We start from the raw sequence: 9,256 nt of genomic DNA, 5'->3' as shown, positions 1-9,256 counted from the left end.
CCCTGCAGGCGGGTCAGGCACCGAGGGAGCCGAGCTAGCAGGGAAGCTTCTGGGCCGGTTTTCCTCTCGGGCGGTGCAGCCCACTGGTACGTATCTGTCTCCGCAGCTGCGAAGACCGATCCCTTATGGTTTGAGGCGAGTCCGCGTCTATACCGGAGCTGAGGGAACAACGGCACCCGAGGGAGGCAGACATACAGAGCTCTATGAGCAACCCCGGCGCCCCCACGGCCGCTCAGGATGGCGCATGCGCGGACCCATCCCCGCGCCCAGCAACGCGCAGGCGCAGTGGCGGGAGAGGTGGTGCGGGCGGGGGTGGGCGGGGCTTTCCTCAGGGACGTTACAACTCGTCGAGGTTGGTGGCGGCGCCATTTTGAATTGGTGGAGGGTCGGAGGCGGCGGTCGCCGAACCGGGCTCCGTGTCCTCCCCGAGAAAAACCAGCGAGAAAGGAGCGAGGTCTGAATATGGCAGCGAATAGGAACTTGAAGCAAGTGCGGATCGAGAATAGCTCCCCAGCGGCGCCCCTGGGCATGGTGGGGGGTGGTGGCGGCGGCGGCAACCTGAAGGGATTGCGGGGCCTAGAAACGGAGAGTGAGGCGGCGGCGGCGGCCATGGCGCTGGTGCCGAGCAAGGAAGGTGGAGATGAAGAGCAGGAGGTTGGGTTTACCATCGATATCAAAAGCTTTCTCAAACCTGGCGAGAAGAGCTACACGCAGCGCTGCCGACTGTTCGTCGGGAATCTGCCTACTGATATCACCGAGGAAGATTTCAAGCGCCTTTTCGAGCGCTATGGGGAGCCGAGCGAGGTCTTCATCAATCGGGACCGTGGCTTTGGCTTCATCCGCCTGGTGAGGACCCGCGCGAGCCTCCGTGGCTGCCCCGTAACCCGGGGGCGTCTGTCCCTTGCTCCCCCCCACCCGCCTTTCCTTGTCGGGCGGGTGTAAAAAAAGACAGTAGCTGCCCCTCGTTCTCTTGTCTTTCCCCTTGCTACTAGCGCTCTTCCCTCCGCTTCCTCTTCCTTCTTCCCCCTCCGCTATTTGCCTCCGTACACCCAAGCGGGAGGCCTGCCTTGTGAGCTGCCTTCCCAGCCCCTCGCATTGAGGTTCCCTCCTCCCGACGCGGTACCCGCGGCTTCGGGGGCCCTTCCACCAGTCACCGTTTACGTGCTGCTGCCACGGGGACTCCGGCAGCCAGTTCTTCAGGGAATGGAGGAGGATGTCGTTGTGCGATCTGCTTTGTTCGTGTAATACCTGCATAAAGGCTCGCCTTATTTAACAGGGAGAATTTATCCTACATAAAGACTAGACAAAAATCCTTCTTTGCGTAGAGGCAAATTTCAGCCTGTGCAGTTCATTGAGAGTATAAGTTTCGTTTATGAAAACACAGTTAAAGACTGGACAGGATTGTTTCGAAATACTACTGCTCTAGGATCGTGAAAACAAACCATATAATACAAAAATTGCAAAGAAATGGGACCTCGGGTTGTTTAAATTACTTGTGTGCAGATAAGACTAGATTTTTAGGGATAATACAACATTCGATTAAATGTGCTCAAGTTGAGCACGCTTAAAAGGAATAATCTGAAAAGCTTATGATACTGTATTTAAATGTCAATTTAATGTGCAGGATTAGTTTTCATGACTGCCACGCCTAGAATGAACTGATTTATATCAGTCTGGGAATAGCTTTAGTGTCTCTGCGTGTGTCTCTAGTTATGATTTTTCCATATATTTTACTGGTTAGTATTTTTTTTCTTTTTGGTTGTCGTCTTAAAGATTAGTGCTTGTGGCACTCTGCTGTACATCTTTTACCCTGAGAATCCCTCAGCCTAAAATAGCAATTTTCTGGAGGAAGTGCGATATATTTACGTGTCATTACTCAGTTTTGTATGTAATGTAGATTAGATATAGCTTTTATCTGAACTTCCCTTTTCCGTTACGTTTAGGGAATATGTTATTTTTTTAACAATTTGCCTAGTCAGTTGAACTGTGGAGAAAATGGCCATGAGAATAATTGCCTTAAATGTAAGGGATTGCAGGTATCAAACTCGGTGGAAATGTCTGAAATGAGAAAAAAGGCAGTTCTACAGACTGTCTCATGGATGTGGGTGCAGAAATCCCATAAATGTGAGAAGAATGAATGTATGAGCAAAGCAGGTAATTTCATCATTTATTGATGAAATTCGAATTGGACATCAATTTAGAGTTCATCATGGTAATGAGCGAGTGGGATATTTTTGCTTATTTCAAAACAAAAACCCAAACGAAAACCAAAACACTTTAGATCTTGTACGGTCATATTTGAAAATACTGTTTCCTACTATGTGGAGCTAGGGGTGGAACATATAGGCATTTGTGTAGGTAAATATGAAAAAGCATCAAGTTTTCAGCTGTACTGAAAGCCTTTGCAGAGCAGCACAAATGTATCATAATGAGAATTTGTTAAGTTCTCTAATGTCCAACAAAAATTTGCACCGATGTGTTTTTTTTAGAATAAATCGTAGGGGATGACAAATGCATATTTTTTTTCAATCAGTGGACAGGAACTTTGGTGTTTTGTTGTGGGGGGTGGGGGGGAGTTAAATAACCCTGATGCTAATGTGCTCAAGTTAAGGAAAAGACATTGCTACTTTTCTCGGGTGGTGGTGGGGGAACACAAAAGCAATATTTGTTGTCTTTGAAAATAAAATATATAAAATATTTTATATCTTGAAAAAGGAATCTAGGACACTGGCTGAAATAGCAAAGGCAGAACTTGATGGTACTATTTTGAAGAGTAGACCACTTCGAATTCGATTTGCTACACATGGAGCTGCCCTAACGGTCAAGAATCTTTCACCTGTGGTTTCTAATGAGCTGCTGGAACAAGCATTCTCTCAATTTGGGCCAGTGGAAAGAGCTGTTGTTGTAGTAGATGATCGTGGCAGAGCTACAGGAAAAGGTTTCGTAGAGTTTGCAGCAAAACCTCCAGCACGGAAAGCTCTAGAAAGATGCAGTGATGGGGCATTCTTGCTAACAACGTAAGTTCCCAGGCTTTTGTTTGAATTTGTGCGAGTATATCTTTCTGATGTGAAAGAAAACTACATTCATGGGTATTCTGTAGTTCCTATTTTATTTTCAAATTAGGAAAGCTGTGAGGTGAGAAATTAAAGTGTTTTACATGATTACACCAATTATGCTGATTTGATTATTTTTGGTCAGGAAAACCATCTTTTTCTGCTTACTGAAGTTTTTAAGACTTGTAATTACCATATGAAAGTCTGATAGCAACATTTTGTTTTTCCTTATATATATACACAATGTTACTTTTTCTTCTGTGTATAGTAGGGCTTTTTCTAGTGAGACTTCATTTTCACTGAGTGTACTCTTCCTGATCCCAGTAACAATGTGACAAAATAATATTCCTCTGTTTTGTAGCAAAACAGTGCACTACATTGCTGATACTTCTTGTAAACTCATGAAAGTGTTCCTGTGTTTATTTCTATCTCAAAAGGTTTATTTGTGGCTTGAAAGGCCAGAAGTACTACTTTTTTTTTTTTAAATGAAAACTTAGAATTTGCAGAAGTTTATGGCAACCAGCTCTGGAAAACTTTCTATTTCAAGGGCAAGCAAGCTTGCAAATTACAGCACTTGTCTCTTATTTCTGTACTTGCTGAAGACAGTTGTTAACTGCTGTGCTTTAACACATTCACTAGTGACATTTTCAAGTGCTTTTTTAAAGACTCTGTGAAATGATAGATATTCAGGATTTTTATTTTTTTTAAACTTTCCTGATTTTCATTTGGGAAAACAAGGCATGGAAGCTTGCTGACATCAGATTGGGGAATTTGTAGTTCTTTTTCTCTTCCTGCCCTGGCTGTACTGTTGGTCTTTTATCTGCTTGAGGATTTTGATACTTCCATAAGCCACTTGTGCTTGCTAAAAGAACAAAAGAGTGTTCAGCTGTGTTTTTGTTCATTTTTGGCTGTTAAAACACGTGAAGGTGCTTGCTAACATGATAACATGGGGGCTATGAACATCAGATCCAGCAGAGGAGAGAATGTTGCCAGGAGAAGACTGCAGGTGAGGAAAGGGTCTGGAACTCCTCTTTCTCCTGGTAATCTTATAAATTTTATGTGCCACGGAGCTGACCTGGTGGCTACAGAGTATATTCAGTCTGAACATGTCTTTATTGTTATCAGTTGGTGCCAGCAATTTGTTCTCTTCCCCTGGGTTTTCTTGGCATTTGTATTTGAATGGAAGCATGGTGAGCCAAACTAGGGAACTAATCTAGTTCTGTGTTACATGAGAGCTATTCTTGGCATGAGAGATGGTGGCAGGGAAAAAGAAGCTGGGATATGAGGGAGGGTATTTTTGTTTTACCAGATGGATAGATTAGCTGGATTGAAATGGCCACCTAACTGTGGCCTGAGTGAATAAAAAGCACTTGATCTTTGTCTTGCTTAGGTGGCTGACATGTTCCCTAATGCACAATTGCAAAGATAATTAGCATCAATCTGCTGCCATGATACTTTTATGCTTTGCTTCAGAATCTAAAATTTTACACTTTAAGCTGAAAACTCTTTGCCCAATAAAAAGAAAATCTTTAAATTCATGGGCTAAATATATCAAAACTAGGCATTTGAAGCATTAATGAGAGATGTAAATTCGTTGTTTTAAATCATAACTTGTTAACACCACAGTTCAGTTGCATTTAAATAACAGTACTGCCAGGAATTGACGTGCAGGTAACATCAGGAGAAAGAGTTGTTGAGTTGTGAAGTCTGGAATCACAGATCACCTTTTCAATCTGCACTTGCTGCTGGAAATTTTCTTTTTCAGCTGTTGCTGTTAAAATATACTGATTTTTTTCTGTGAAAAGATCTGCAAAGTGAAATAAAGGTGTGGAACACAATAAAAGGTTGCCAGCGTTTTGAAAATAGTGTCACTAGCTCTTTTCTTACCTCTTCAAGGTGTGTACTATGCTCCCAAGACTGATGCAGAGAGCTTTTTACACAGTTCAGGATCCTTATATTGCTATTCTTGGCAGTACTGGCTAATACTTGCCTCTGATTACTACAGATAATGAGAATTCAAGGAACATGTTTTCAAAGATAAATTAGGATTCTGATTTGTGAGAGTACAGTTGTTCAAAGAATGGGTTTTAAATAACTTACGGAGAAATTGTTTTTGTAATTATCACTGGAATATTAATGCCAAATTCTCAAGCTGTTTTCAATTGTAGAGTAACTTTCAAAAGAAACGTTTAATATTCTCGGAAATATGAATGGGTTGCATTTGTTCTTTTTTGGGCTTGTTTGGTGCTTTCCCAATATAATCATGACCCCTGTGTTCCCTCACTGAAAACAAAAAGCTAGTTCCTTCCTAAATATTTTGTAGTTGTTTGATTGTAATTGTTTTGGTATATTTTTTTTAATCTTTAAATACTTCATAGCAAGTAGAATTACATGAAGTAAGTTGTGGTTTCTATGTGGAATAGCTGGTTTCAAGTATAGAAACAATTATTTTCAAAGATAATTCTTAAAATCAGCATTCATTGGAATGCTACAATTTAAGAAGAGTTTGCAAGACACAGGAATTATAGATGACATGTTAGCTTTTTGGAATGTTTCCTCAAATACTAAAGTAACTTTATCTACTTCATTTATGATTCAGTTGTTAAATTGAAACTGTCTTCCAGAACACCTCGACCTGTTGTTGTAGAACCAATGGAGCAATTTGATGATGAAGATGGGCTTCCAGAGAAGCTGATGCAAAAAACACAACAGTATCACAAGTAAGTTGTGTGTTTAGCTTTACTTTATAAAACATGATTTAGATACTTAGTTAGCTTGGTAAATATACGCTAATTTTTATTTTTGCGCTTCAGTGACAGAAAGTATTGATATGTTGTGCTGTTTTGTGCTGAAGGATTAAATAGGGCCATGCCAAGATTTGGTAATCATAGTAAAATTCAGACTTACCTTGTTGGTTTAAGATGCGGTGCATTTACTAAAGTAGACAGATTCCTGGCCTACACTGAAATCAGCTGGAGCTTGTTGCCAGCCAAGGCAGTCTTTTATGGATTAGGGGTGTGGTCTAATCCTGCAGTGATTTGTGTAACCACATATTTTTGTTCCTGAATAGCCCCTTAACTGTTTGTAAAGTCAGTGGAGTGTAAAATCTTTGCAGCTTCCATGGTTCAGGTAAAACTTTGAGCATGACATGAGAAAGTGAGTTTTGATCATGAGGTGGAAGAGAAGACACCTCATCTGATAATATTAATTTTTAATATTGAGATTTGATTGCCATTTAGAAATCATGTTGCTTGAAGCTAAAATGCTTGTTCTGGTAAGGCTGTAGAATACCACTTTTAAAAAGTTACAATATTAGTGTTAGAATGTGAAATAAAATGTTGTCACCTTTTAATGTTTAGAGATTCTGGATAATATTCTGAGTTGTCTAGTAAGCTTTGATATTTATTTAAATAAATTGACTGCTTGTTTTAGAAGGTTGGACACAGTTAATTTAGTGTTGCAGCTTAGTATTTTATATTGATATAAACATGAATTTTTATGTTAAAATTATATAAATTGAACAGATCTTTATTTGGACAATTTCTCTGATCACATTACTTGTCTTAGCAGCTGAATTAAGCTTTCACTGGTTTAAAATGTAGTCATCTGACAGGTTGATTTAAAGTCAGATTTACACTTGAAGTGATTGTTTATAAATTCTTTGGCTGTTACAGCTGTTGATCTAAATGTGTCCTTCTCTACATTTTAACTGCAAAATTTTTATTAGGGAAAGAGAACAGCCTCCACGTTTTGCTCAGCCTGGAACATTTGAGTTTGAGTATGCTTCACGGTGGAAGGCTCTTGATGAGATGGAAAAGCAACAGCGTGAACAGGTTGACAGGAACATTAGAGAAGCCAAAGAGAAACTAGAGGCAGAAATGGAAGCAGCTAGACATGAGCATCAACTAATGCTGATGAGGCAAGGTAAAATCAGATAATCTACTAGTATTAAATTTGTTTTGTCACAGATTTTCTGTGTAGCATGTAGCTGTATGTTAAACTTAGAGATTTTGCCAGACGCTATTTAATTAAATGCATTGAACTGAGAAAAAGGAAGTAATCTTTTTCCTTACATGTGTTCCTTGATGATTTTCAGGGATTAAGAAAATGAGAAAGGGGTGATTGTCTAGGTTTGTTTTCTTCATTTCTTAAATTTTTTAGTGTAAGTAGTTTATGTAAAAAAATTGAATGGTAGCTTCACATTCATGAGTAAAACTATTTTCCATTTTTGGTGTTGCTTATGGTACTAGATAGGACTAAGTACTGTTTGTGGGCAACGTGCAGGAAAAATTAAAAAATGATAGCTCATGCTTCTTTTGGCTGTTCTGTGCACCACTGGTATGATTTTAAATGTTCCAGCAGCTAATGTTGTTTTTTTTTCTTTTGAAACCCAGCTGAGAATTCTGGTGTGTGCATAGTATTATATGTATGTAACAACTCAAAATAACTCACAGTTGCCGTGAATTTCAGTCATTCTTGAAATTTTAAGATCATATATCCCTCTTTTGTAATTGTTTGGACATTTTCTGCTAGCACTGGGGGAAGAAAGTCCTCAAGCAATTGCTTTCAAGCCCTACCTTTAAGAATGGAGCTGGGTGGAGCTTGTGTTTCTTGGGCAGAGAGGACAGTAGCAGGGCGAGTGTCTGGTACTTCCTGCTTGTTAGCCTTCTCCCCAAAACAGGTTTTCCCAAAATGCTGTGGACATGCAGTTGCTGCTTTCCAGTTCAGAACTATTGACCTACTAGTTGCTTTTCGTTTCCTCTGCATGACTGCTAAATTGCAAGACTTGAGTGGATCAAGTTTAAATATATTACAGATCTTTTGGAAAGGATCTCAAGGTTTGTTTGCATGAATGAAACACTGAAGTATTTTTCTTTTTTAAATCTTAGTTTAAGGGAGATCATGGCTACATGAAAAAAACTGTTATCCCTAAGAGTGTTAGATCATAAGACAGTACAATAACTAGCTTGATAGGCCGAATAAGGGTGTCTTGGCATTTTAAAGGAATTTGAACTTCTTGAGATTCTAAGTAGTGGGTGCATTTCTAAACTTAAACCCAGGTAACTCATACAAGCTGTCTGCTGCAATTTTTTGGCTTTACGTAATGCTTATAAGGACATTTTTGTCGGTAGTATGACCTCCCTGTGTGAGACTGGTTTATCTTAATTTTTTCTTCTGACTTGAATGATGTGTTGAAAATACCTATGTGAGCTGAATTAGAGTATTCACTAAATTGGTGGAATTAAAGTACCTAAATGCTTGGATATATTGAGTATAAACACATAGTCTTTTAAAATATGTTTTAAAACATTTTCATAACTGGAAAAGAAAAGGAGTATATTTAATTTTTATATAGTATTCTTAGATCTACTGCAACTGAAAATTGTCATTAGGACAAAGTTTTCTTAGCCTGTTTTTTCTAAATAGGCATGCTTGCTTTTAGTGTGAAACCATACTGTTTGTATAAGATCTTGTACTGAAATACAGAGCATAATAAAATAAAGAATTGTTTTGAAATGCCGAATAGCTATTGCAGTGTCTGAAATGACAACTGTCAAGTTGTTTCTTGGTTTATTTTCCAGCAAAAAATGTTAAAGCATTTGGTTTGCACGTAAGCATAGGCATAACTTACAGATGAGGAATGTGAAAGTTAATGTGATATAAGAACAATGCCTATAATACACAGTACACAATCTCTTTTCAATTAGACACACATTTTTAATTTTGTGTATATGTGTGACTGATACTGGTGAAGATGGTTCAGTGCTGAAAATACAGATTGGATAGAAAAGGTTTTGATGATAAAACATGGGAGAACTGCTTAGGCATGTTTTGGATATTAAGGTTTCTTTTAAGGATTCTGTGAAGGAAAAAAATATTCCTTTTTTTGAACATTTATTAAGCTCCACTTTTACATGGAAGAGAATTACCCCTTCCGTTAAAGAGCAACTAGAATATGAATGCTTTTGGTGCTAATATTCCAGTGAGGAAACATGCTTTTTGTTATTCTGAGAGGAAGGTTTTTTTCTTTTGCCATTTGTGTCATTGGTACCAAATAACTTGGAATTTTGTTCAGATAATTAGATTTCTGCTTATTCACCTGCAGTTGTTTAATTTGCCAAGCTCTAGTGGTTAGTAAACAAAACATTCCTTCTGTTTTAATCTTGGTGACTCTCTAGCTTCATTGTATATGAAAATAAGGT

The 9,256-nt window shown here is 38.9% G+C and overlaps 1 protein-coding gene across 6 annotated transcripts in view; it reads left to right on the top strand.

Annotated features, from left to right (window-relative positions):
* The first annotated feature begins 321 nt into the window (after positions 1 to 321).
* Positions 322 to 9,256, top strand: part of PSPC1 (paraspeckle component 1) — a 72,862-nt gene continuing 63,927 nt past the window's right edge. For all 6 annotated transcript variants that reach the window (XR_010070497.1, XR_010070494.1, XR_010070493.1 and 3 more), the window contains exons 1-4: positions 322 to 846; positions 2,716 to 3,017; positions 5,678 to 5,773; positions 6,781 to 6,977. Coding sequence is in view for 1 of the 6 variants with exons in the window: in XM_063330739.1 (XP_063186809.1) it covers positions 463 to 846; positions 2,716 to 3,017; positions 5,678 to 5,773; positions 6,781 to 6,977 (979 nt within the window). In the remaining 5 variants the exon portion in view is untranslated. The remainder of the gene's footprint in view (positions 847 to 2,715; positions 3,018 to 5,677; positions 5,774 to 6,780; positions 6,978 to 9,256) is intronic.

The sequence above is a fragment of the Chroicocephalus ridibundus genome, chromosome 1 (assembly GCF_963924245.1).
Source record: "Chroicocephalus ridibundus chromosome 1, bChrRid1.1, whole genome shotgun sequence".
Taxonomy (NCBI): domain Eukaryota; kingdom Metazoa; phylum Chordata; class Aves; order Charadriiformes; family Laridae; genus Chroicocephalus; species Chroicocephalus ridibundus.
This window is presented reverse-complemented; position numbering and strand designations above follow the sequence as displayed.